Source organism: Leuciscus leuciscus (genome assembly GCF_965113295.1).
Source record: "Leuciscus leuciscus genome assembly, chromosome: 6".
Taxonomy (NCBI): domain Eukaryota; kingdom Metazoa; phylum Chordata; class Actinopteri; order Cypriniformes; family Leuciscidae; genus Leuciscus; species Leuciscus leuciscus.
Genome location: NC_138730.1, coordinates 11,899,714 through 11,926,954, shown reverse-complemented (window position 1 = coordinate 11,926,954; position 27,241 = coordinate 11,899,714). Strand labels below are relative to the sequence as shown.

The 27,241-nt window shown below is 44.9% G+C and overlaps 1 protein-coding gene and 2 long non-coding RNA genes across 3 annotated transcripts in view; 2 read left to right on the top strand and 1 right to left on the bottom strand.

The window, feature by feature from the left end:
- LOC309501882 overlaps positions 1 to 22,405 on the top strand; it is a 49,558-nt gene extending 27,153 nt beyond the window's left edge. Inside the window, exon 2 of the long non-coding RNA XR_014207030.1 lies at positions 22,101 to 22,405. This is a non-coding gene — a long non-coding RNA (uncharacterized lncRNA). The remainder of the gene's footprint in view (positions 1 to 22,100) is intronic.
- LOC309501903 lies at positions 2,787 to 4,105 on the top strand. Its single transcript, XR_014207050.1, has 3 exons — positions 2,787 to 3,182; positions 3,273 to 3,437; positions 3,492 to 4,105. It is a non-coding gene; the product is annotated as an uncharacterized lncRNA (long non-coding RNA).
- LOC309501780 (E3 ubiquitin-protein ligase TRIM39-like) lies at positions 16,823 to 26,789 on the bottom strand. The gene is made up of 6 exons (XM_082174042.1): positions 26,155 to 26,789; positions 25,943 to 26,038; positions 23,872 to 24,102; positions 23,776 to 23,798; positions 23,576 to 23,694; positions 16,823 to 17,929 (listed from the first exon to the last, which is right to left on the bottom strand). Exons 1-6 carry the CDS (start codon positions 26,548 to 26,550, stop codon positions 17,442 to 17,444), a joined length of 1,353 nt encoding a protein of 450 aa, XP_082030168.1. The 5' UTR covers positions 26,551 to 26,789; the 3' UTR covers positions 16,823 to 17,441.
- Positions 26,790 to 27,241: the final 452 nt, after the last annotated feature.

The following is a 27,241-nucleotide window of genomic DNA, read 5'->3' as shown; positions in this document are numbered from 1 at the left end:
CAAAAGCATATTCAGAACTATATTGTAATAATTATAATATTTTTAATAAGGACATCCAAAGTGACATTGAGAGATGGACGACTCTACCTATGGAATTCAGCTCGCGAATAGAGGTCGTGAAAATGAATGTTGTCCCGAGATTATTGTATCTTTTCCAAGCTTTACCAGTAACGATCCCTAAGATTCAGTTCAGGGCCTGGGACAGGACGATTTCAAGATTTATTTGGGAGGGGAAAAAACCTCGAATAAGATACACAACTCTACAAGCTAGCAAAAGACAAAGGTGGACTAGCCCTACCAAATTTACTGGAATATTTTTACGCTGCACAAATTAGACCATGTTTATGCCTATGTAACCCTAGCTACATATCGAAATGGAAGGATATAGAGCTTGCAAACCAGAGTGTACCTATACAGTCCCTTTTAGGTGATAAAGAAAAAATGTTGGCATCAAAAAAGAATCTAGATCAAATATCAGTCACTACACTTGAGATATGGTTTAAACTGGTTGAGCAGTATAACCTAAAAAATAAGATAAAATTGTTAAGATGGGTGGCATTAGATACATTTTTTAAACCAGGGCTCCTCGATGTAGGATTTAGGAGATGGGTAACTAAAGGTTTGACTGCTTTGTGCACCTTTGTTACACATGGAAAATGTAAAAGTTTTGCTGAATTAAAAGAAAATTATGATTTGGAGAAAAATGATTTTTATCGGTATCTACAAATAAGGAATTACTTTGAAAGGGAGTCCAAAAAAAATGGATAGTACGGGGCCGAATACACTGGTAGAGTTGATAGTTGACTCCTATACAAAGAATAATATACAAAGCCGAGCATCCATTGCATGAGTCCCAGGGGAGCTCGGGGAACACAACATGCGGGAACAGGCGGCCAGCAACGCGGGCCAGCACATGTAATAAGCACTTCATAGCGGCTCACACAGAGCGGCTCTGCCGGTCTATGTATCATGTGTGGGGAAAGGCGGTCAGCAGCGCGAGCATATAAGAGAGCGTCAACATTAGGGTGCAGGCGAGCGGGTTGTACAACGCGCTCGTTGGCTGCAAAATACACATCTGCAATTGCCTTTTTAAGGGAACTGACAGAGCGAAAGCTTTGACGGCATAATTCTGCAGACCCGGGATTCGAACACGGGTCTCTGGCGCGAAAAGCCTAAGATTCCGCCACCGAGGGAAACACATAAGCTTTCAGTTAGCGCGAGCACATAAGAGAGCGTCAACATTAGGGTGCAGGCGAGCGGGTTGTACAAAGCGCTCGTTGGCTGCAAAATACACATCTGCAGTTGCCTTTTTAAAGGGGACTGACAGAGCAAAAGCTTCAACGGCATAATTCTGTCTGCCGGCAGACCCGGGATTCGAACACTGGTCTCTGGCGCGAAAAGAGTCCACCACTGAGCCACAGGGGGTAAATACATAAGCTTTCAGTTAGCGCAACCATATAAGAGAGCGTCAACATGTCTTGTGACGGCGTCTGTTTGCAGGCGTGCATATATTATAACAGGCTCGTTTACTGCAATATTAGTATTTCCAGCTGCCTGAACTTAGAGGGGACTGAGAAATGTGTGAGAATTGGAGGTTGGTCCGGCCTTGGCGGGACTAAAACACTTTTTCTTCCTCCTTTCACCAGTGAGTGAGGCACGCGGGGTGCTGAACATTGCTCGTGACCGTCCACTCTGACATCCCTTGAGAACGGCGCAGTTTGCGCAGCTCGGACAAAGGGAGAGAGATCGGGAAGATGTTGTAATAGGCGAATAGCCAGAGAGCGTCATCATGTCTTGTGACAGCGTTTGTTTGCAGGCGTGCATGTATTATAACAGGCTCGTTTACTGCAATATTGATATTTCCAGTCACCTGAACTTAGGAGGGGACTGAGAAATGTGTGAGTGACGCGCGTGAACGGGGCGGGGTAGCTTTCTTGAAACATAAAGGAAGCTAGCCCGTGACCGTCCACTTCTGACATACCTCGTGAGCGGCGCCGTTTGCGCGGCTCGAACAGAGGGGGAGAGCGCGGGAAGAGGGGCGCGCAGCTTTCCTGTAACGTAAGGGAAGCTAGCCCGTGACCGTCCGCTTTCTGACATCCCTTGTGAGCGGCGCCGTTTGCGCGGCTCGAACAGAGGGGGAGCGAGGAAGCTAGCTCAGACTGTCCGCTTCTGCCATCCCTTGTGAACGGCGCAGTTTGCGCGGCTCGAAAAGAGGAAGAGAATGCAAGGAAGCTAGCCCCGTGACTGTCCGCTTCTAACATCCCTTGTGAGCGGCGCAGTTTGTGCGGCTCGAACAGAGGGAGAGAGAGAGCGGGGAGAGAGGTGCGAGGCATTTGAAACAATGCCTCGTAGAAAATTTCTCTTTTAGACAGAATGTGTGGCCCGCTTTGAACGAGCTAGGGCTCCTGCACCAACTGTCATATATGCAGATAACAACTGTTGTCGGTAGGTAATAACACATCCATATGCCCTAAAAAATTTGTCATTCATTTAATGTTAAAAAAAACAAAGAACACATGCTGAATTTATATTGTTTCAGTGACAGTGGTTCGTCCTTCCTGGAGAATCTGTTCGGGGACTGGGTGCAGAAGGGCACGGTGGTCAGACTGGATATCCGACACTGGCTGCATGGCTGGAATGCTGTTGTCATAAAACAGAGCCATGCCCAGTATGGGGTGTTTATGAGTGCCCTTGCAAGTGCAGTGCTGGCATACTACAAGGACGATATGATGCTCCTAATCCAGGCAGTCAGGAAGGGCAACCAGGAGTTGTACGCCAGTCTTTCAGACGAGGACATGATAGCCTTAAACCTCACCAGATCAGGTGCTATGTCAGACGGATCACCCGTGGGGTTGAGGTTAAGTGTAATATTAATCCATGTACAATCTTTATGTATAAGAAGCTCAAAACATACTTCACTAAAATTAACTAAGTTGTCACACTACTATATTTCATTTTGGAAATACTTCCAATTATTGAAATAATTTCACATTTTAAGCGATATAACTGTATAAAATAAATGTGAATGATTGTTACAGGAGACAGCTTCAGCAATTGAGTCCATCATTACGGAGTTCAAGGGACCTGCAGGCCTTGACATTGATGGAATCCACCTGATCAAATCAGCACAGGCAGTGGATTCTCACTGGGCAACTGCAAGCAAGCATCTTAGTTGTATGCAGGTGGGTAAACATTTTTGAACTAATCATTGTAAAATCATACAAACTTAAACTCACAGACACCATAATAAATAAGCAACATATGTTTTATAGGACCCCCCTGGCATACAGCTGTATGTGTCAGTGAAGGTGGTGGTGCTGAATGGTGTCCGCCTGAACAAGTACAGGTGTCGGCGAGGCAGTAACTCCTTGGAGGACTTGCACTCACACCTGTACAATGCCATTCCCTCACAGAGATGTGGAGTTATGCCATTCCAAGTAAGTATAAACAGCTTTGATGTACAATAATGCATGAATGGTCATGTCTTTCAGGTGTATCTGATTGCATTTGCTGTGCAGTGGAACAGCCGCATGGAATCACTCCGGGTTGCTGGTGGTCATGGCAGGCAGACGTGTTGTATGGACCCGCGGCAGATTCAGTGCCTGAATCAGCAGGCTGAGGTGCTCTTCGGTAAAGAGCATGTCCTCGAGCCCACCAGATCTCAACCCAATAGAGCATCTTTGGGATGTGGTGGAACGGGAGCTTCGTGCCCTGGATGTGCATCCCACAAATCTCCATCAACTGCAAGATGCTATCCTATCAATATGGGCCAACATTTCTAAAGAATGCTTTCAGCACCTTGTTGAATCAATGCCACGTAGAATTAAGGCAGTTCTGAAGGCGAAAGGGGGTCAAACACAGTATTATGGTGTTCCTAATAATCCTTTAGGTGAGTGTATCAGCTTAACATTGCATACTATTGCACTGCATTACCTCATCCCCTTGTATATATTGTACCTATATTGTATTATTGCTCAATGTGTACATGTATAAATCTTGTAATAAGAATCCTGTAAATAATAACTTATTAGTACCTATTTTGGTATATTTTCTGCTAAATTACTTAATTAATGTTAATTCTATTCTGTTTACCTTGTTACCTGTGTTATTGTTATTATTGTTGTGTTGTTTATTTATTTCTGATATGTAGATATATATTGTAAAAAAAAAAAAAAAAAAAAAGAATGTTTCCAAATATATGATTCCTCTCACTGCTGTTTCCCCATTTGTCCTTGATAGAGGTAAACCATTTCAGAGGTAAACAAGACTTAGTATTGATGTCCTGAAGTGTGAAAACATTGGTCACTCTTTCCATTTGTCCCCTCCCCTCCCCTCCCCTCCCCTCCCCTCCCCATTTTCCGGAAATGTAGTATGGATTTAAGCATTTAAGCATGTTGGCTATTTATGATACTAAGGCAGGGGCCTCCCCAGCTCTACAGCGCCCCACAAATTCTCAAATGTAAATCTGTGGTGAAAAATAGAACTGCAGCGAGCTCTTTTTTTTTTTACTTTGAACTTTGACAATTACACAATTCAATAGCAAGTTCTTGACAACTTTCTTTTACACATTTTCACATTTTGTAAGTGTAAATTGAAACACAACAATAATTTAAATAAAAATAAACAAAAAATGAAACTTGAAAATAAAGGGCATCACAGACATATCAAGTCATATGTTCAATTATTTTAGTATAGATACAGTTCTTTGGGCTTTTCGACTTTTTTTTTTTTTTTTACTTTACAGATTCTAAATAAATGTTAAAGGCTGTTTTAAAAAGAGCAAAATTGGGTTTCGAGTTACTCCATTTAGTTTGATGAATATAACATTTTCCTAATAACAAAAAAACATCGATAAAATATTTTTTATTTTATTTTGGAAAAGTCATATTCATTTGAATGAAGTAAAACATTCAGTTAATTTTTACACTAAGAAATTGAGACATCTCATACCAAAAGAAAGATGAACAGGGACATTCAAAAATAAGTGCACAATAGATAGACTCTTTCACAATTACAAAACAAAGCAATTGTAATCAATATCCAGATGAAAACACTCTAATGTGTCTTTCAATGGATATATTCTGAGAGATCTAATTGATTGGTTACTGCATTTATCATTAATTAAATCAAGTTTATCTAAAAACAAATGTTAAGAGACTTTACTTCCTACGGTGTTACACCAAGTGCCCTGATTTCTGAATAGAGATACAATTTTGGCAGAAATATCATTCATAACAATACAATATTATTTAACAGAAATATGACACTTAAATGTAAGACATAGTTCAGTAATACTCAAAAACTGACTGTCAGAATTCAACAACTGACCAACTAATAACTCAAACCAATGTCTAAAAAATAAAGTTTTTCTTTGGTGTGTTATTATTCCAAATAAAAAAGGAGGAGAGAAGTTATGTTTAAAAGTCAAACACCATGTCAAAGGGACTTGCTTGTGAAAATTAGATAAACAAAGAGGTATTTTGTTAATATCAAATGTATACGGAAAAAAGGAAAAAATGTATACCACCAAGTTGATTAATTAAGAAATATATTCCACATAGAGCAATTATTTGTAATAAAACATTTTAACCAATTTATTTTAAAAGTCAAAATCCACAACATTCAAACCACTCTGATCATATGGATTGCATAATATATTTTTCTTTAAATATATGAGGTTTGTTTTTCCAAACAAAATCAAATAATAACTTGTCAAACTCTTTGGTAAATGTCTTGGGTACAAATAGAGCTTGGGAGATATACACAGACCTTGACAAACCCTTGGATTTAGACAATAAGACACGACCATAAATTGATCTTAGTATTACAGAAATTATCGACAATATTAAGAAACTCAAGGACAACAAATCTCCTGGTAATGATGGGCTTACTAATGAATTTTTCAAAACTTGCAGAGATGCGTTTATTTTAACTATCTTTAATGAATCTATAAAGTATGGAATTTCACCTCTAATTGACAATCTAATTTAATGTCTGTGATTACGGGCAGCACAAGTGGCTCAGTGGGAAACACTATCTAAAGTCTTTCCTTCAGATCTGTTTTCTCTCACGATCCAAAGATGTGTGAATTACAGATGCTCAGTTGTCTAAAGGTGTGAGTGGTTTCTTTTATTTTCATGATTTTTGAACAAACACACCCTACCCTGTATGTTATTTGCTTTGCAATTACAAATGGAAATTACATTGAAATAAACGTGAGTTTAAATTGAATGCATCCTGGGAGTGTTTATTTGGTCCAGAAACAGTATAAATTATCTAAATGAGACCTTAAATGACTTCGAAAATATCTCCACAATGACCACATTTGAACTAGATTTTAACCTTGTACAGAGGTTCCATGTACGTCTGTATCAGAAAAAAAAAAAGCCGTCATAAAAACTTTCTAGTGGCTCCTCGGAGGATGTTTTTTCAATGTACGCTTTTGGGACAAATATGTTGAAAAGATGCCTTTTGAACATAATTTTGCTTAGTGGGTGTTGGCCTCCTGTGGGCAATGGCATGTCTCCTGTCAGCCAGAGCTGGACCATGTGTGGCAATGATGGCAGAGTATGATCACGGCAAACAACATGAGGGCCGATTGTTGGTGTGAGGAGTGTGTCCCAGATCAATCCAGGGACATGTTGTCACAGCCCGCCAGAATGGGAGTGGCTTAGCGTATAAAAGGAAGGCTCGGAGGCTGATACCCTGATTTTCGTCTCTTCAGCGAAGCTCTCCGCATCGCTGCACTCTGAGAGAAGCCGCCGCCGTCGAAACCAGCGCCTGCAAGCCGAGGAAAGCGTCTGAGGAAGCCGGCCGTCTTCGCCGCCTTCAGCCTTCCGTGCCTGCTTCGCTATCCGGCGTCATATCCTTTTACTGCTGTGTGTGTTCGCCGCTGCGACACATACTCTCGCTTCTAAAAGCGAAATTTCCTACGAGGCGTTGTTTCAAATGCCTCGCACCACTCCCCGCTCTCTCTCTCCCTCTGTTCGAGCCGCGCAACTGCGCCGTTCACAAGGGATGTCAGAGATGCGGACGATTACGGGGCTCGCTCTCTCCCTCTGTTCGAGTCGCGCAAACTGCGCCGCTCACAAGGGATTGCAGAAGCGTACGGTCACGGGGCTAGTTTTTCTTTACGTTACAAGAAAGCTACCCCGCCCCCCGCGCCCGTCTCCCGGCGAAAGGAGAAAAGAGTGTTTCACATCCATTCACACATATTTCTCAGTCCCCTCCTAAGTTCAGGCTACTGGAAATATCAATACTGCAATAAACGAGCCTGTTACACAGTACACGCTCGCCTGCAAAACATGATGACGCTCTCTGGCTACTCGCCCCTCTTCCCGCGCTCTCTCCCTCTGCTCGAGCCGCGCAGGCCGTGCCGCTCACAAGGGATTGCAGAAGCGTACGGTCACGGGGCTAGTTTTTCTTTACGTTACAAGAAAGCTACCCCGCGCCCGTCTCCCGGCGAAAGGAGAAAAGAGTGTTTCACATCCATTCACACATATTTCTCAGTCCCCTCCTAAGTTCAGGCTACTGGAAATATCAATACTGCAATAAACGAGCCTGTTACACAGTACACGCTCGCCTGCAAAACATGATGACACTCTCTGGCTACTCGCCCCTCTTCCCGCGCTCTCTCCCTCTGCTCGAGCCGCGCAGACCGTGCCGCTCACAAGGGATCGCAGAAGCGGACGAGCACGGGGCTAGTTTTTCTTTACGTTACAAGAAAGCCACCGCCCGTTCTCAAGGGATGTTAGAGCGGACGGTCACGAGCAATGTTCAGCACCCCGCGTGCCTCACTCACCGGCGAAAGGAGGAGAGAGTATCTGTTGCCCCGCTGAGGCCGGGCCAATCTCCAATCCTCACACATTTCTCAGTCCCCTCTGAGTTCAGGCGGCTGGAAATATTAATATTGCAGTAAACGAGCCTGTTACAATGCACGCACGTCTGCAAGCTAACGCCGACACGAAACATGACGACGCTCTATAATATGCTCGCGCGAACCGATAGCCTATGTATTCTCCCCCTGTGGCTCAGTGGCAGAATCTTAGGCTTTCGCACCAGAGACCCGCGTTCGAGTCCGGCTCTGGCAACAAAAGTGTCTTTTGCCGAGCTCGCGTTACACAACTCGCTCGCCTGCACACAAACGCCGTTCGCACAGCGACCCAGAGAAATCTGAAAAAGAGTATTAATTCTGGTTATTCGGCTCACGCCGACGGTGTTTTGAGTGTAGGAAATGTGCCCACAGCCCAGTGTTCAACCCTACACACAAGCACGATCTCCCCTGTGTCTCTCACAGAGCTCACTCTCACAAAGCGGGCACGCGCCGCTCGAGTGATAAGCGTAGGAATTGTGCCCACGAGTCAGTGCTCACACCTAACCGCTGCCCCGGGGGTTAGATCAAATAAAGCTCCCCAACACTGGCCATGTTATGAATGTAAGCCCTGTGCCCGCCCACGAGCGCTCACACTTACTGATAAACACATTAACACCCACGCCGCTCTCGCGTCACGGGTTTCTCTCTGCAAAACGTTCTCCGTCCCAAGTGACCGAGTCGTTCAGTGCAGTCCAGCCAGTTATCGCTATCAGCGAGCTCCCGTTCCCCAGCATCGACAGCGCGCGCACCGCGCAAATTCCTCTGCTAGGAGTTCCCTATCCCGCGCAGTACAGCGGCCGGGACCCAGAGGCCATTCGACCCCTAGCTATGCATGCGGAAGCGTGGGAAGCTATCCCGGGCGTGTCAGAATGGGTGCTGAACATTGTGAAACAGGGCTATTCGCTGCAGTTCGCTCGCCGTCCCCCGCGCTTTCGAGCACGGACAGAGACGAGAGTGAACACAGAAGCAGCCCATCTGCTTCATACAGAAATAGCGAAACTATTGTGCAAGGGGGCGATAGAACGAGTGCATCCTTCTCTGACCGAGACGGGCTTTTACAGCCGTTATTTCCTCGTTCCCAAGAAGGACGGAGCTCTCAGACCCATATTAGATCTGAGATATTTGAACAAAGCTCTTATGAGACGGCCGTTCAAAATGCTCATAACCAGACAAATCCTCGCGCAAATCCGCCCGAGGGACTGGTTTATTTCTCTCGATCTGAATGACGCAATCTTTCAGATGCAGATTATACCCCGTCACAGGCCATTCTTGAGATTCGCCTTCGACGGTCAGGTATATCAATACACCGTCCTCCCGTTCGGCCTGTCTTTAGCACCCCGTACGTTCACGAAGTGCATGGACTCGGCCCTCGCTCCCCTGAGAACACAGGGCATGCGAATTCTGAACTGTTTGGACGACTGGTTGATTCTAGCGCAGTCAGAGGAAGAACTCATATCCCACAGACTAGCGCTTCTCAGCCATCTGAAAAGCTTGGGTCTCTCGGTCAACTGGACCAAGAGCTCATTAATACCCAGTCAGTCAATCTCTTTTTGGGAATAGAGCTGGACTCGGTGGCTATGACGGCCAGACTGTCGACACAGCGCGCGCGCCGTATTCGACATCTCGCCGCGTCTTTTCAGAAAGGCAGGTGTTTCCCCCTGAAAACATTTCAGATGATGTTGGGCCACATGGCTTCAGCTGCAGCGGTGCTTCAGCTGGGCTTACTGCGCATGCGCCCGCTTCAGCGCTGGCTGAGAGCGAGAGCGCCCCGCAGAGCGTGGATTGCCGGCGGCTCGCGAGTCAGTGTGAATCAGGGCTGCGTCTCAGCCCTGCAGCCCTGGCTGGCGGCCGAATGGTACCAACGGGGAGTTACAATGGGAGTTATCTCGCACCGGAAAACGATCTCGACAGACGCCTCCAACCTAGGTTGGGGAACGCTTCTCGAGGGCAGACCTGTCTATGGCCTCTGGTCAGACCGGGAGAAATGCCTTCACATAAACTGTCTGGAGATGCTAGCGGTCGAGAATGCACTGAAACATTTTCTCCCATACCTGCGAGGACACCATGTACTAGTTCGCACAGACAACATGTCAGTGGTGTCCTACATGAACCGTCAGGGCGGGATCAGATCCAAATCCTCTGCGCACTGGCGGAACGCCTCCTCGTTTGGGCTCAGGGCTCACTGCGCTCGCTGAGAGCCGCGCATGTGCCCGGTCACCTGAACGTCGGCCCAGACAGACTGTCCAGAGACAACGTTCCCCCCGGGGAATGGTCTCTGCACCACCAGACAGTCCAGCTTCTATGGCGCCTGTTCGGCAGAGCGAAAGTCGACCTCTTTGCGTCAGACAACAACGCCCACTGCCCGATATTCTTCTCGAAGAGCGAGGACGCGCTGGCCCGAGCCTGGCCCAGCCTCCCGCTGTACGCTTTTTCCCCCGATCTCGCTGTTACCCCAGGTGATCGGGAGGATCAGAGAAACGCGCCACTCAGTGCTCCTCATAGCCCCGCACTGGGAGAACCGGACATGGTTCCCGGAATTAATGCGGCTGGCAGACTCAGCCCCATGGCCGATCCCGGTGAGGAGAGACCTTCTCTCTCAAGCCCGCGGTTCGATCTGGCATCCCCATCCAGAGCGCTGGTCTCTGCATGCGTGGAGAATCAACGGATACTCGTTGATTTGCCAAAAGGGGTCGTGAACACGATCACGCAGTCTAGAGCCCCCTCTACGAGATGGCTCTACGCGTCAAAATGGTCTGTGTTTAACAAGTGGTGCACGGGGGAAAAATTCATCATCCGCTTCCTTAAGGGAGCCGGATGAATCCCCCGCGGCCCCCCTCGGTTCCGATCTGGGATTTGTCTTGGTCCTAGAGGCCCTGAAAGCTTATCCCTTCGAACCTTTGGACACTGTGGATCTGAAATACCTCACGTTCAAAACCGTTTTTCTGATAGCTCTGTCTTCAGTTAAACGCGTGGGTGACTGTTACACGCGTTATCAGTTAACGCGGCGTGTCTTGAGTTCGGACCTAATGACTCAATAGTCATTCTCAAACCGAGACATGGTTACGTCCCCAAGGTGATGGGCACTCCTTTCAGAGCGCAGGTCATTTCCCTCTCAGCCCTACCGGCATCCGGCAGCGAGGTTGATAGTAACCTCCTCTGCCCTGTCAGGGCTCTGAGGAATTACGTCACACGCTCCGCCGCTTTCAGGCGCTCGGAGCAGCTTTTCGTTTCGTTTGGAGGGCGCACCAAGGGTCTCGCCGCCTCGAAACACAGTCTGTCCAGATGGATAGTGGACGCTATTGCGGCAGCTTATGCATCCAGAAACCTGCAGTGCCCCTTGGGCATCCGGGCTCATTCCACCAGAGGCATGGCCTCATCGTGGGCTTTGTCCAGCGGGATTCCCATTCATGACATTTGTACAGCGGCAGGCTGGGCCTCCCCCTCTACATTTGTTAGGTTTTATAACCTGGAAGTCCCCGCCCTGCAGGCTAAACTTCTATCAGTCTGAGTCGTGTGTATGTCCTGCCCACACTTTCGTGCGCGGGCTACTTACTCGGTTTAGCTCTCCTGGTTGAGCTGCACTAGAAAGGGTTATGTCAGTATAGACCGGCCGAGCCGCTCTACACCCCCTAATGTGTGCTTATGAACATGTGCTGGCCCACTAATAATCTGTCGGCCACCTGTTTCCCACTTATCAGTGTTCCCCGGGTTTCCCCTGGGACTCATGTAGTGGATGCTGGGCGCGCACGGCGTTGACAAGGGGTTCCCGTAGCGTAAGCTAACTTACGCAATACGAGAGAACCTCTCGTAAGAGAACGTAAACGGTTACTAACGTAACCTCGGTTCTCTCTAGAAGAGGGAACGAGTATTGCGTAACCCGCCGTGCTCGCGCCACGAGCTCTTGTCGCTTCAGTCGACGAAAACCAGGGTATCAGCCTCCGAGCCTTCCTTTTATACGCTAAGCCACTCCCATTCTGGCGGGCTGTGACGCGTGAGGGCGCGTGCGCCCTCATTGGGCGTGACGTCACGCCAGGCTCACTGGTAGGCCCTGCTGGCGGCCGAATGGTACCAACGGGGAGTTACAATGGGAGTTATCTCGCACCGGAAAACGATCTCGACAGACGCCTCCAACCTAGGTTGGGGAACGCTTCTCGAGGGCAGACCTGTCTATGGCCTCTGGTCAGACCGGGAGAAATGCCTTCACATAAACTGTCTGGAGATGCTAGCGGTCGAGAATGCACTGAAACATTTTCTCCCATACCTGCGAGGACACCATGTACTAGTTCGCACAGACAACATGTCAGTGGTGTCCTACGTGAACCGTCAGGGCGGGATCAGATCCAAATCCTCTGCGCACTGGCGGAACGCCTCCTCGTTTGGGCTCAGGGCTCACTGCGCTCGCTGAGAGCCGCGCATGTGCCCGGTCACCTGAACGTCGGCCCAGACAGACTGTCCAGAGACAACGTTCCCCCCGGGGAATGGTCTCTGCACCACCAGACAGTCCAGCTTCTATGGCGCCTGTTTGGCAGAGCGAAAGTCGACCTCTTTGCGTCAGACAACAACGCCCACTGCCCGATATTCTTCTCGAAGAGCGAGGACGCGCTGGCCCGAGCCTGGCCCAGCCTCCCGCTGTACGCTTTTTCCCCCGATCTCGCTGTTACCCCAGGTGATCGGGAGGATCAGAGAAACGCGCCACTCAGTGCTCCTCATAGCCCCGCACTGGGAGAACCGGACATGGTTCCCGGAATTAATGCGGCTGGCAGACTCAGCCCCATGGCCGATCCCGGTGAGGAGAGACCTTCTCTCTCAAGCCCGCGGTTCGATCTGGCATCCCCATCCAGAGCGCTGGTCCCTGCATGCGTGGAGAATCAACGGATACTCGTTGATTTGCCAAAAGGGGTCGTGAACACGATCACGCAGTCTAGAGCCCCCTCTACGAGATGGCTCTACGCGTCAAAATGGTCTGTGTTTAACAAGTGGTGCACGGGGGAAAAATTCATCATCCGCTTCCTTAAGGGAGCCGGATGAATCCCCCGCGGCCCCCCTCGGTTCCGATCTGGGATTTGTCTTGGTCCTAGAGGCCCTGAAAGCTTATCCCTTCGAACCTTTGGACACTGTGGATCTGAAATACCTCACGTTCAAAACCGTTTTTCTGATAGCTCTGTCTTCAGTTAAACGCGTGGGTGACTGTTACACGCGTTATCAGTTAACGCGGCGTGTCTTGAGTTCGGACCTAATGACTCAATAGTCATTCTCAAACCGAGACATGGTTACGTCCCCAAGGTGATGGGCACTCCTTTCAGAGCGCAGGTTATTTCCCTCTCAGCCCTACCGGCATCCGGCAGCGAGGTTGATAGTAACCTCCTCTGCCCTGTCAGGGCTCTGAGGAATTACGTCACACGCTCCGCCGCTTTCAGGCGCTCGGAGCAGCTTTTCGTTTCGTTTGGAGGGCGCACCAAGGGTCTCGCCGCCTCGAAACACAGTCTGTCCAGATGGATAGTGGACGCTATTGCGGCAGCTTATGCATCCAGAAACCTGCAGTGCCCCTTGGGCATCCGGGCTCATTCCACCAGAGGCATGGCCTCATCGTGGGCTTTGTCCAGCGGGATTCCCATTCATGACATTTGTACAGCGGCAGGCTGGGCCTCCCCCTCTACATTTGTTAGGTTTTATAACCTGGAAGTCCCCGCCCTGCAGGCTAAACTTCTATCAGTCTGAGTCGTGTGTATGTCCTGCCCACACTTTCGTGCGCGGGCTACTTACTCGGTTTAGCTCTCCTGGTTGAGCTGCACTAGAAAGGGTTATGTCAGTATAGACCGGTCGAGCCGCTCTACACCCCCTAATGTGTGCTTATGAACATGTGCTGGCCCACTAATAATCTGTCGGCCACCTGTTTCCCACTTATCAGTGTTCCCCGGGTTTCCCCTGGGACTCATGTAGTGGATGCTGGGCGCGCACGGCGTTGACAAGGGGTTCCCGTAGCGTAAGCTAACTTACGCAATACGAGAGAACCTCTCGTAAGAGAACGTAAACGGTTACTAACGTAACCTCGGTTCTCTCTAGAAGAGGGAACGAGTATTGCGTAACCCGCCGTGCTCGCGCCACGAGCTCTTGTCGCTTCAGTCGACGAAAACCAGGGTATCAGCCTCCGAGCCTTCCTTTTATACGCTAAGCCACTCCCATTCTGGCGGGCTGTGACGCGTGAGGGCGCGACGTCACGCCAGGCTCACTGGTAGGCTGCTGCAGTTGCCGCGGAGCAGCCAATGAGCGCGCTAGATAGCCTGCTCTAGGTCTGCTAGCTGCTGCACTGCGTTGACAATGAATAAAAATTAAGGATAATTTTTTGGCTTCATATCTCGAGAAAAGATGACTTTAAGCTAACTTACGCAATACTCGTTCCCTCTTCTAGAGAGAACCGAGGTTACGTTAGTAACCGATTACGTTTCCTGCCACCAGCACGTATCTCGGCCAGATTGCGTTCATTACAAGGCAACACAGATGCGCGAACACACGGAAGTTGACGGATCATTTTTGGCCACCGTACGTTCGTTACTAGGTAACCAACAACATCGCGTGAACACACGTCGTGATGGAGAAGGTAAGTTGGAAGAAAGCTCGTCTAACATTTTTAGGCTAGAACATTTAATATATAGCCCATCGTTTACATTATTATTGATGCAGTCAAAAACTCTACAACTACTCTGCAACCAGGCCAGAAGCTTTGGCTCAGTTTGGCTAGCTTAGGTTTTCTTAAACTAAGGGAATGTTAGTTGGTATGGGAAGGAATGAAGATGTATTTCTTCATTTTATTTTAAATACATTTAAATTTGTTTATTTTATTTTATTTTAAATTATATATTATACTGTATTAATAGTCTTTCAAGTTACATTAAGGCTACATGTATTAAAGCAGAGTGCTCTGGGTAATATTTTATATCCTGTCAAAACATACATTAATCATTGCCATTGCATTTGTATTTTTCAAACACAAAACACATTTCATAAGCTGGACTGTGTACTCTTGTGTACACACACACACACACACACACACCTTAATAATACTCTAATATGTCATTTGTTCACAATGTCCCATGCACCACACAATAAATAATTATACCATTTTGACTAGACACATTCAAAATGCAAAAAGATTTGTTTTTCCAAACTGTTTGGAGCAATGTGTTATATTTTTGTAATTTTTGTATAACTTATTTGTAATTTTGAAATATAACATTAAAGAGTATATTTGATGTGATGAATTGCTCTGTCATTTATCAGATTTACCAATTGTTATAATTTCAATTTGGGCTGGTTAATTATGAACAATGGGTAAAATTGGGGGGCGGGGACATATGGGGGCGGGGCTCCATTAGGGCTCCTCCCCTAACCGCATGTGATCTCACTCCAAGCTTTTGGTAAAACTTGAGAGCCCTGGAACCTCTATTTATTTTAATCAAAATTATTTTAATCTGTGAACGTGGCTTTTGTGTAGTTGAAAACATTGATCTCTGTTCGGGATCATCATCAAAACTAGCAAGGACGCGGGAAGCATCACATGGTAAAACTCCGGCCCGCTCCACTCTTCCGTACGGTGGGTCTGACGGGTCTGTGTTCTAGTTTGCCACCCCATCATCGCCTGCGTTCAGTCTTAAGCATGACCCAAAACACATCGGGGTCAATCTGTTAACCCTTCCAACCCGTTAACAGGTCGAACTTAAACACCCTTAAAGGTTGGGTAGGTAGGAATTGTCTAAAAAACTTATTTTCCAAATTTGTTTAAACTTTATTTATATATCAATACATAATTAAAATGTAAGTACTCTGAAAAAGAAAGTATACAAATCGAGTGTCTGTAGACCTCTCACGACTGTTTTAAAGACAGCTCATTATTTCCATTCACTCCACCCCCTCCCTTCTGGGCTCCTTCCAAAGCCACGCCCCCAAAACACATGAACGCGCGACTCCGATCGCTGAGCTCAGAAGACGCATTATTTACCTGAGACGAGCGGAGAGGAGCGCAGTGCATGCAGTGACATCATGTCAGAATCACATGTAATAAAAAAATCTAACTTTATCATTATGAATATAAACAAATAAGATGTATTTTAGTACTCACTATCAAGCTAGCATTGGTAAAGTTTAAAGCTGCAGTAGGGAGCTTTTAGAAAACGTTGGCTTAGCCTGAAAATTAGAACAAGCACAGCTTACAGGTCACTCCCCCTCGCTCTCTGCTGCGTTACAGCCGTCCCTCCACAGCGGAGCCTGCCATGAACGCGCAGGCTAGTAAACATGCAGGGACACTGATGACAGCGGATAAACAGTTATCGCACATTCACTGGTAGGGACGAAACATCAACAATATGCTTTACATTGACTATCATGGCCTGCCCATACTTTGACTACAAACTTGGTCCTCAAATCATTACGTATTTTGCAATACATGTAACTTCATAACGTTGCACTCTTTCTATAAGTTATAAATAGCTAGCAAGATAATAATGGTAACGTTACAGTATCTAAGTAATTATTCTAGCGATGTGTAATGCTAAATAAGGTTTGCTAGTACATTATTTCAGCAACATGACAAGCCAGTGAATTAGCAGGTTTCTATTGTTGCTTTGCACAGTGCGTGACATTTTATCTGTATGTTATGCGGCTAGAGTTTTGACACTGAGTCAATGGACGCGCTTGTTTATCGTCATCGGTCTTTTTCCATTTACCTGTCTTTGTTGTATGAGCTGGTGCCACTCGAGAAATTGGCAGTTTTGGTTGTTTGTCCGCCATTAGCACAGCTGCGCGGCACACCGGCTATCTTGATTTTGAACGACGGTACGCGCTGTGCGAGAGAGGGGGGTCATGATCAGCGCGTACACAAGCAGGATTGACACTGCTAAGACACTCCTCCTGGCTCTGATTGGTTGAACACAGCCAGTGTTCACAGAGTTTAGAAATAACAGACAGAAAGAGGGAACAAACCACAAAATCACTGTCGTCGCTCCTCCTTTTACGCTTCCGTAGCTCCTCGTGAGATACAAGGCCGATGTGTCGCTCATTTGATGCTCATTATCAATAACGGCCCTCTGCCTCGTCCTGCTTGCCACAGTAACTAAACAGTTTCTGATCCCATTTGACCAGATTGTACGGAAAAAAATACCATGGAAGTCAATGAGGACCAGCCATTACCACCATTCTTCATGTTCAACAGAAAAAATAAACTCATACTGGATTGGAGAGTGAGTAATTGATGACAGAATTGAAATTTTTGGGTGAACTATCCCTTTAAGAGCATTTCTGAGAAGATTTAAGTCAAGTCAAGTCAAGTCAAGTTTATTTGTATAGCGCTTTTCACAATACAGATTGTATCAAAGCAGCTTCACAGTATTAAATTAAAATAATACAACAAAGTTTGTTTCAAGAGGAATTTATTGATTGATAAAATTAAATTAAATATCCCCAAAATATCCCCAACTGAGCAAGCCAAAGGCAACAGATTTACACATACAAATATTGGAAACATGATGACTGTAAAAGATGAAAGCAGCTCGATCCAGAACTACAGGTGTAACGTTTACTGACTGTTGACCGGTAAGATCGTCAGACAGTAAAGAGTATAGAAGAATGGAAAGACTGTGTCAGTGAAGGTGGTTGTGAATGTGTGTAGATGTTTGTTAGTTACAGGGTCAGAGAATGACACCGTTCCTCTGTCATAGTCTAGAATAACTCTCACACGCTCAAGATCCTGTTCAACAGGAAAGCCAAACCGCTCACCCAGTCCGTACTGCACCCAACAGATATCAGTGTTATTGAAATCCCATCCCTTCCTCTGGTTTGATTCTGAAGTTACTCCAAGACTCCAGGCTGAACTCTCTTTAACCTCCACATCCCAGCAGTGTCTTCCTGAGTTAAAACCCTCTGAACCCAGAATACACTCATAGATATCAAATCTCTCTGGATTATCAGGAAGTTGTTGTTTGTTCTCACTCCATCTCACACCGGTCAGATCATCAGACAGGACGAGACATGGATTTGCAGTGTTTGGATCCAGAGTCACAGGAGCTGATGAGACACAATCAACAACTGCTTTTATTCTGATCTTCATATAATGATCAAGAGTGAAACCGTACACATGTTATTATGAATTATGACACTCGCCCTATTGATCAAACACATCATACATTTTCCTCTAATCAGTGTCAGTGTTTTTAATTTCACACAAATTTTTATCATCGGTGTGTAATGGCATCAGCGACAAACATCAAATGTGTGATTCAAACATGTGTGTCTCATCAAGAGAAACTGATATTTTGTAAAAGTTTAAATCACAATCAAACAATCAGAGCTGTAGAGATGAAAAACTGTATCTGTAAAAATTATGTTCAGCATCTGATCAAGGTCATTAAACTGGGTCTTAATGTGTGTGTATTTGTTTTAGATACTTTGTTACTGTCTGAAGGCCGTTTTACTTAGTAATGAATAAGCAATCATTTTAATATTTTAAGATGTAATAAATCTCTGTGGTGTGAGTAACTGAAGCAGGTTCTTCTGGTAAACACATCATTATCTGAACAGACCCTCATCACGTTTCTGAAACATGGAAGAATTAAGATACATGAGACAGCACTTCTAGAAACCCTTTCAAAATTGATTCAGGATTCATGAAATGCTATGCTTGAAAAATTCGGAGGTTCTCAATTATACCAACAAAAACAACTTAAGAAATATTTTCTTAAATCCCTTATGGAGATAAAAATATATCTTCATATATTTATGATAACTATTTCACAAGTTCACACTTACTTATAATTAAATAGAGTAAAGGTTATGCGTATTTGGCTTGCCAAGGGGAGGGCTCCGAGCTCGGAATTTGGCCTGAACCCAGAGTACTCCCCCAAAAAGCTAATGAGCAAAGAACAGACAGCAGATGGATTGACTAAAAGATGCATCAAAATGAGCACCGAAATTTGGCAGACTGGCATTTCTGGAAGAAGCCCAGTCGTTTGACGGGGATGGTCCATGCAACCTTCGACGGGAGCAGGTCTTGGCGTCGGACAGATGGACCCTACCGGCCGATGAATGAGGAAGAGAATGATTTTAGCCACCCAACCGGGGTAAATGCACTGTCTGAGAAAGGCAAGGCAAGAGAAAGGCAAGGTTGCTCGGCCAAGAGGCTCTCGAAGCATTCGACGGGAGTTCAATACTCACGGCATAGGACGGATAAGCCTTGCCGGACAGATAAAGTCATGTTCGCTCAAATCGGGAGGGCTCTCGCAGCATCCGACGCGAGATCAATGCATAACGGCATTGGTTGGGTAAACCTCGCCAGCAGTCAAAAGAGAAAGCATAAAGAAAGCAGTCGCTCGACTAGTGTGGGCTAGTAAGCCGAGTAGGGTTTGGTAGGCCTTTTTGATGTGGAACCGATTGGTCCTTATATAGCTTTTGAATGTGTCTAATTGTAGGAGAACAGATTTGAGGTGTTATTGGAAACAAAAGCATGTGACAAGATTGTTATCATATATGAATAGTGGTTCAAAAGGGGATTTAGTCTGAGAGCTTCTGAATTGGAGGGAGGCAAAAAGATATTGGTATGGTTGGATTGGTGACTAGAGGTTGAAAATATAAACAAAATTACCTTTTTTTAACTTGGTGTGCTTTCTTTGTTTAATCAAATAGGAGATTGTTTCGCTATCGAGTACAGATAAGGCTGAGGTGGTGGGGTGGAATTTTGGGTTGAATATGGAAGTGATAGTTCAGAGCATCTAAGAAAACCAAAAAAAGTTCAAATAAACATAGCATTGAGTGCGAGGGCAGTAAAAACATTTTGTGAGAATGTCTAGTGTTATGGGTTGTCTGGTGTGGGATTGTTGAATTCCTTTAATGAGGGAGGTTTGTGAAATATTTATCTCGGGGAGGGAGTGCCATTGTAACGAGTGGGCATTCAGGCAGGCAAAGGAGAAAGGTGAGAAGCAGATCCAAATGCAGTTAGAGATTTATTCAAATAATCCACAAGGTTAAAAACACAGGGAGCGGGGGGAAACACAAAATTACCCAGGATACAAGCAAACATTTAACGACAAGTAAAACACAAGGGCTATTTATACACAAGACAAGACTAGCTTCAACAAGGTAACAAGGGGGCATGTTAAATTGACATGAGAACACAAGAGGGTAACCAAGAGAACTCACAAAACACATGGGGAGACCAAACAACATGAAAAGCAACGAAGAACTACAAAACATGGCACAAGACAGGAAATAGAAAAACTCCTCACACAAGACAAGGGAACACAGGCTGGGACCATGACAGAGCCCCCCACTAAAGAAGCAGATTCCAGATACTCCACAGGAAAAACAGTTCAGGAGGGTGGTGGAACAGAGGTGGAACAGGGGGAGGGATGGAGGGCCAGGCCAGTGGAACTGGATACTGAGGTGGATCAAGGACCTAGGGTGGATCAGGCAGAACAGGTGGGCAGGGCGGAGCAGGCAGTGCAGGGACGGCCACCTTGGCTGTGCATGGGTAGCCCCCTCCCAAAATCACACTCAGGTGTGGCGACCATCTTGGGACGAGACTCAGATGGGGCGACCATCTTGGGACGAGACTCTGGAACGGCGGCCATGACGGCTGGAGACTCTGGAACGGCGGAGACTCTGGAACTCTCCTGAGATACCTTCATCGAATTGATTTCTGAAGGCAGCATATATGTATCCTTTGCTGCCTTTGATATCCCACAATCCTGTTCGTTTCATTCTGTGACAGTTAAGCTAGAAAATTAAAGATGGCATCCGTTCAGTTAGGTTCAGTTTCAGTTCAGTGTTGTCGGGTCTCGTCAGTGTTATGGTTGTGTTTCCTCGTCTGCCTTTTTTACGATCTCTTTTAGGACCTCTTTTAAAGATGTTTTTTCTTCATCATGTATGATACTTAAGTCAGTGTGTTACAGAAAACCTGACCAAGATAAGATAAGAGGTGAAAGTTTTCTTTTTTCTTTTTGTGCTTGTTCCTGTACACCGGCCAGAACACAGTAACGAAAGCACAGCTGTTCAGGAAGGGGCCTAAAGGGAGCTTAGTGGAGTGGGTGCTGGATTCATGCGGATCCGCGCTGACCGTCGGAGCAGCGCATGACAACGCCAGGCCCACGCCCAACCCAGTGCCCAGCCAGTTACCACCTCGCTGGTAGGATCTACAGTATGTGCCTACCACAAACGGAGAGAACACCTTAGCCGTGATGTTGGAGCCCGTGGCTCTCCACCTCATCGACTCTCTGTCTGCGCGGTGGGCTCCACCTCCATCACCATCACCATCCTTGTCTCCAGTCGTCCCCAAGGTGACATTGAATATCTTCACTCCATGGCTCCTCCCTCGAGCCTGGGCCTCCATCCGCACGCCCCTGTTGAAGGCCATCCCCTAGATTCATCCACAATCCTCACCACCCTGGACTGTCTTGTTATCCATCCCCCTCCCGGATCTTCGCCCTCGACCCAAAGCCTTATCCTGTCTCACAATCCCTTCGCCCACTCCTCTCCAACCCTTTACCATCCCCTCGCCTGCCCCTAGAGCACCCACCCTCTTTCTCTTATTCTTTCAGGCATGGTGCCTTCGTGCCTTCTGGGAGGGGGCATGCTTTAACAGTTTCCCTTTGTTTGGATTTTGTGTTCATTTTACACTGTCTAATCTGTCATCATGGACACTAATGTGATTCATTATTCAGTTCAAGTGTGTGTCTTTAATTATCCTCATTTATCTGTATTTAAGGTCCCTTGTTTCAGTTCAGTGTTGTTGGGTCTTGTCAATGTTATGGTTGTGTTTGCTTGCCTGCCTCTGCTAGGAATTTCCTGTGGATACTATTAAAGACTATCTTGGATCTTCATCTTCTTCGTTGTGTGTGTTACTACAGTCAGTGTGTGACATTGTTAATACAAAAGTTGTCAATACAAAGACATACAAAAGTTGTTCCTAAGTTAAATTTCTTCAAATCAATTCCTTAGGTATTATTCGATATATTGTAATATATGAACGCAATATTTTGTAAATATATTCAAACCATTTAATATATTGATCATAAATATATGGAAATATATTATCTTTAGGGCAAATTAATGAAAAGCTTTGAAGTTGTCTGATTGTACTATCTTGCTCAAGGTAAATCTGAGCAATATATCTTAAAATATAACAAAATTATTTTTAAGAACATTCTTTATAAGATATCGAATTCTTCTTAAGTTTTGTCTTAAGCCACATCCACACGAAGCCAGAGCTTTCCCTATCCGATTTTTTTTTTCCCCGTTCCAAAAAAAAATTCCGTAAACACGGCGTCGTCTCAAGAAATATCTGCGTACACACGAAACCACTGAAACCGACTCAAAACGATGTAGTATACATGCCAGACCAGTATGTGGCGCTGTAATTCTGCCACAGATATACACTAAAAACGGAGAAGAAGACTTAAAGCATGCGCATAAACCTTGCGCGCTGTATACTATGGCTGTATACAACAATAATATTAGGCACAGTAGCTTCTTTTTTTTCTTTTCTTTTTTCTTTTTGAATCAAGAACTTTGTTGAACAATATGAAAAACCATAAATGTAGTTGCTGTGACTTAACGGTGTCTGACTAGTTGACACTTGGTGTGATGACATCATCGTTTCACAAAATATACGGATTGGCCGTACACACGAAAACGCAAGGGCGGCGTTTTCAGATTTATCCACCTTGGGACCCGGTTTCAAAAAATTGCGGTTTCAGTCTCCGAAAACGCCGGATCCGTGTGGACGAAACGCCAATACGATAAAAAATGTACACGTATACAGCGAAACGCGTCTCCGTGTGGACAGGGCCTTAAGAACAACCTTTAAAAAAAGATAAGAAAAGTAGTAAGTCTTAACTTTTTCTCAAGTTATAATATAATAAGAAAATAATTGTATCCTTAATGTTGTGAATCTGGCCGCAGCTTTCTGAGGAGATTATAAAATCAGACATCCCAACCTGCACAAAGTCATTTCCGGGAGTCAAGAAATCTCCAACGGGGGGGGGGGGGGGGGGGTTCTGATGAATTCGGTTCGAGAAATCTCCAACGGGGGGGGGGGGGGGATTCTGATGAATTCGGTTCGAGAGATAAAATCCCGGGGCACACATGCAGACTAGCACACACACGCAAGGTCTCTCGCTCCCTCTCTCTGCCGTGCGCGCACTACGCTTGCGCGCTCTTGCTTCCGGGAGATTTTAACTGATTTGCGGGCATCAGGGAGCCGCTATCAATATGCGGGAGACTCCCGGAACTTCCGGGAGATTTGGGATGTCTGTAAAATTAATAATTTTCTTCATGCACTCGAGAGACTGTCAATAGTTTCTCTAGTAAAACCATCATAATAGAAACTCTTTGAGGAACTTCAAAAACATATTTAAGTTCCTTGAGTTCACAATAATATATCTGAGCTTCATTGTTTCAGTCTGAAGAATCACAAATGGAGATTAAATAATCTTTTCACTTTTACACTGCTGAGTTTTTTCTGGCCTTGAGTAGATGAAGAAATGAAAAACATTCTCAAAAAAGAGTTGATAATATTAATTATATACCAGAACTACTGTAGTATGACCTTTACTTGCTACAAACTGGAATAATATAGTACTTTTGTGTCATAAAAAACCTGTCCATCATGTGTGATTTCTAGTGTGTGTGTTTAACAGCACAGATCTTCTACAGACTCACTGTTTTGGACGATGTCCTGCATCTTTTTCCAGACTCTGAATGGCAGGTTGCCCAAGTAACGTGGCACATGAATCAAAGCTCCAGAAGCCATCTGTGGATCCGGCTGTGAGATCTGGACTCTGGAAGAACATTCAGGAGTCAGAACTGCAGTGGCTTTGTATCAGAAGCAGAGAGACCAGAGAGACCCGCATATCACTCACCTTTGCATTGAGACTGGAAACTCCTGCAGAACAAACACACCATTTATCATCAAGAACTCAATCAATCATCAATCAATCAATGATCTGAAATCAGACCTTCAGAAAGCAGACGTCATTGGCTTTCATCATCTCCTCCATGTCTTTGATTGTGTGTGAAAGAGCTGAGATGTGTCTGTTCGTCTCCTCCAGCTTCTCCTTCATCATCTGCTCCTTCTGCTCCTCTTCCTCCCTCAGTGCAGTGATTGTAGCTTCTTCTTCATCTCTGAGAAACTGATAAAGCTTCTCAAACTGCTGTTTAATCTGACGCTCTGTGTGCTCAGCTTGAGACTGAAATCAAATCACATTCACTTCAATCATCTCAAACACACAACTTTTTCTGGAGCAGCATGAAGAGTGAGTGGGAAAATGTGGGATAGTTAACTACAGCTTTAACTTTCTGAAGTACTAGTACTGTTGTAGTAGATGTTCTGTGTCTGTAGGGTGAAAATACACATTATCAATCAAATCCTAAGGTAGTAGCATAATGTCAGCAGTTCAGTGTCTGTTGCGCTTACAGGTTGTTGGGCTCATGAAAATAAAGTGAAGTACACAAACGTAACTTCGGGAGGAGTGAACCCATCTAATCTTTCAATTAACTGCCAGAGCATATAAGCAGCCTGAGCATCTCACCTTGCTCTGGCATCAGCTGTTTTGGAATATCTCTATCTCCCCAAGTCCACCAACATAATTTAAGCATCTCATTACATACTCATCTTCCAAGCACTAGTAGTCCCACTGGGGGATATATCTAAGCTCGAGTTGAAGCTGCTTCCTCGAGCCCCTCCACTGCAGACAGCAAGCCAAATACGCTTAACCTTATTGGCTTAAAGATTATATGGGCAAAATAACTTGTGAATCACATTATCTGCATTCGGCCATACTAATTAGCTTACACTTAAAGGATTAGTTCACTTTCAAATAAAAATTTCCTGTTAATTTACTCACCCCCATGTCATCCAAGATGTCCATATCTTTCTTTCTTCAGTTGAAAAGAAATTTAGGTTTTTGAGGAAAACATTCCAAGATTTTTCTCCATATAATGGACTTCTATGGCAACCAACAGTTTGAAGGTTCAAATGTCAGTCTCAATTCAGCTTCAAAGGCTCGACACGATCCCAGCCGAGAACTAAGGGTCTTATCTAGCGAAACGATTGGTCATTTTCTAAAAAATAAATTAAATTATATACTTTTTAACCACAAATGCCTGTCGTGTACCATCTCTGAGATGTGCCGCGCATTACGTCATCACGTTGGAAAGGTCACGCGTCATGCCATCTGTCTAAGTTATTTGTCTGTGTACTCCGGTTCAAAAGGTAGGGAAGGTTCATTTCATTTTCATTTCTCCAGTTCATTTTCTCCTCCAACTTCAAAATCGTCCGACATCTTTGTTTTAATTTATTATTATTTTAATTTAAATTTTTTTTGTGACCTTTCCAAAGTGATGACGTAATGCGTGACGCATCTCAGAGATGGTACAAGACGGGCATTTGTGGTTGAAAAGTATATAATTATTTTTTTATTATTTTTTATAAAATGACCGATCGTTTCGCTAGATAAGACCCTTATTTCTCGGCTGGGATCGTCTCGAGCCTTTGAAGCGGCATTGAGAATTACATTTGAACCTTCAAACCGTTGGTTGCCATTGAAGTCCATTATATGAAGAAAAATCCTGGAATGTTTTCTTCAAAAACCTTAATTTCTTTTCGACTGAAAAAAGAAATACATGGACATCTTGGATGACATGGGGGTGAGTAAATTATCAGGATTTTTTCATTTTTTTTAAAGTGAACTAATCCTTTAAGGTGAGCGCGCTAGCCAATGGTATTAGTTCTGGCACATTAGCCTTGCACACTGCTGAATAACCACCTGACAGAGGCGTCTGTGCTTGATCATCATTATACACAAACAGTTGTGGTTGGTTGTGTGTGTGTGTGTGTGTGTGTGTGTGTGTGTGTGTGTGTGTGTGTGTGTGTGTGTGTGTGTGTGTGTGTGTGTGTGTGTGTGTGTGTGTGTGTGTGTGTGTGTGTGTGTGTGTTTCAGTAAATAAAGGAATATGTAGTTATGTCAGACAAATTCTTTCAGCTGTTTTAATCAAACTCGTAAACAAGTCAAAAGAATCAGCAATTACCTTTATGAGTTGAACTGTTTTCTCAAACTCTTCTTTAATGTTTTCTATGTGTTTAAGTTTCTCTTGTAATGACTTCAGTGCTGATATGAGCTCCTCCTGGAATTTAAAGAGAAAATCTATAAGACACAAGAGATTTCTGTAATATGATTTTATGTGTAATTCATAAGCTCATAATGCATAAGTGTTTATCCCCATCTTTAAATATGTCTTACCTTATGTGATGGAACAACTTCACTGATGGGTCTGAATGTGTGATTGACGTGTTTATGTGAGTTAATACACACTACACACACAGGCTGTTTGTCCTCCAGACAGAAGAGTTTGAGTTTCTCACTGTGTAAACTGCAGAGCTCCTCAGACCCTGAAGAACACCTCTCATTTCTCTTCTTCAGTAAAGACTCACACAAGTTTTTTAACACAAGATTAAGAGGAGGATCATCTCTTGAGGATCTTCTTCTGCAGACAGGACACTCCTGAGTTTCCTTGGTTCTCCAGAACTGTTGAAGACACTCTTTACAGAAACTGTGACTACATGATAAAACAACAGGATCCTTGAAGATTTCACAGCACACGGTACAAGAAATATCATCTTCAGTTAGTGAAGCCATTTTCTCTATTTGATCTCCAGCAATCTGAACTTTACTTTCACTTTCTGAAAGATGTTTTCAAAAATTATAACACAAGAATCACAAAGATCTGCTGTTTGTTTAGAACTTTGCAAAAATCCTCATTGAAAGTTTTTCTCTTCCTTCTTCATTGATTGCTGTTTTTTGTTGTTGTTGCTTTTGTCGAGAGAGAAGAGAGTCAGTGTAACTGAAAGAAGTCAGACTCTTCCTGGTAAGTGTTGTAAGAGGGTGGCGTTTCTGTGTGTGTGTGTGTGTGTGTGTGTGTGTGTGTGTGTGTGTGTGTGTGTGTGTGTGTGTGTGTGTGTGTGTGTGTGTGTGTGTGTGTGTGTGTGTGTGTGTGTGTGTGTGTGCGTGCGTGCGTGCGTGCGTGCGTGCGTGCGTGCGTGCGTGCGTGCGTGCGTGCGTGTGTGTGTGCGAGACAGAGAGAAATAATTCACCCTTTCTGGTTCTGACTAGTTTATAAACCAGAAAGGGAGTAACCAACTCCAACATACACTTTGAACAACACTTTGAGAGATTTTATTGGTAACTGTCATCCCCACTAGTGGACCAGAAATACAGGAACTGACCTGAGAAAGACTAATAAAATATCTTAATATTGTCTGACCATCTTGGTGAAAACTAGTTAAGAATTGATGCAAGCTGGGGTTAGTAAGGGTAAAAAGGTGTGAAA